General features: G+C 55.6%; 1 protein-coding gene across 1 annotated transcript; it reads left to right on the forward strand.

Moving 5' to 3' along the window:
• Nucleotides 1-5: 5 nt before the first annotated feature.
• On the forward strand, nucleotides 6-284 carry DQ04_02691000 (poly(A)-binding protein; the record flags this gene model as incomplete). The annotated part of the gene is made up of 1 exon (XM_009312118.1): nucleotides 6-284. One exon carries the CDS (start codon nucleotides 6-8, stop codon nucleotides 282-284), a length of 279 nt encoding a protein of 92 aa, XP_009310393.1.
• Between the last annotated feature and the right edge of the window lie 214 nt (nucleotides 285-498).

The raw sequence follows: 498 nt of genomic DNA on the forward strand, positions 1-498 counted from the left end.
AGCCGATGGTGGCGCCACCGCCGCAGCCGCCTGCGCCTGCGCCGCAGGGACAGAACTTGTCAACGATGCTGGCCAACCTCACCCCTGAGCAGCAGAAGAACGTTTTGGGCGAGCGCCTGTACAACTACATTGTGCGCGTGAACCCCTCTGTGGCGGCTAAGGTGACGGGTATGCTTCTGGAGATGGACAACAGTGAGATCCTCAATCTTCTAGACACGCCCGGCCTGCTTGACACGAAGGTGCAGGAGGCCCTCGATGTGCTGAATCGCCACATGAGCGTGTAGGAGCGGTCCGTCACGTGTGTGCGGAGAGTGACGGAGGTAAAGCTAAGAAACGACGGACAAATGTGAGGAGAAGGCAGTCGGGGGAGGGGAGGTGGCAGGTACCCAAACCAATAAAAAGAAATTCACAAAGCTTCGGGAAGGAATGGAAGTTCCTGCGAATCGAGTGAGGGACAAAAGACACAGAATGAGAGCTGTGTCAAACGAAAAAAAAAAA

This window comes from Trypanosoma grayi, assembly GCF_000691245.1.
Source record: "Trypanosoma grayi strain ANR4 Tgr_269_V1, whole genome shotgun sequence".
Taxonomy (NCBI): domain Eukaryota; phylum Euglenozoa; class Kinetoplastea; order Trypanosomatida; family Trypanosomatidae; genus Trypanosoma; species Trypanosoma grayi.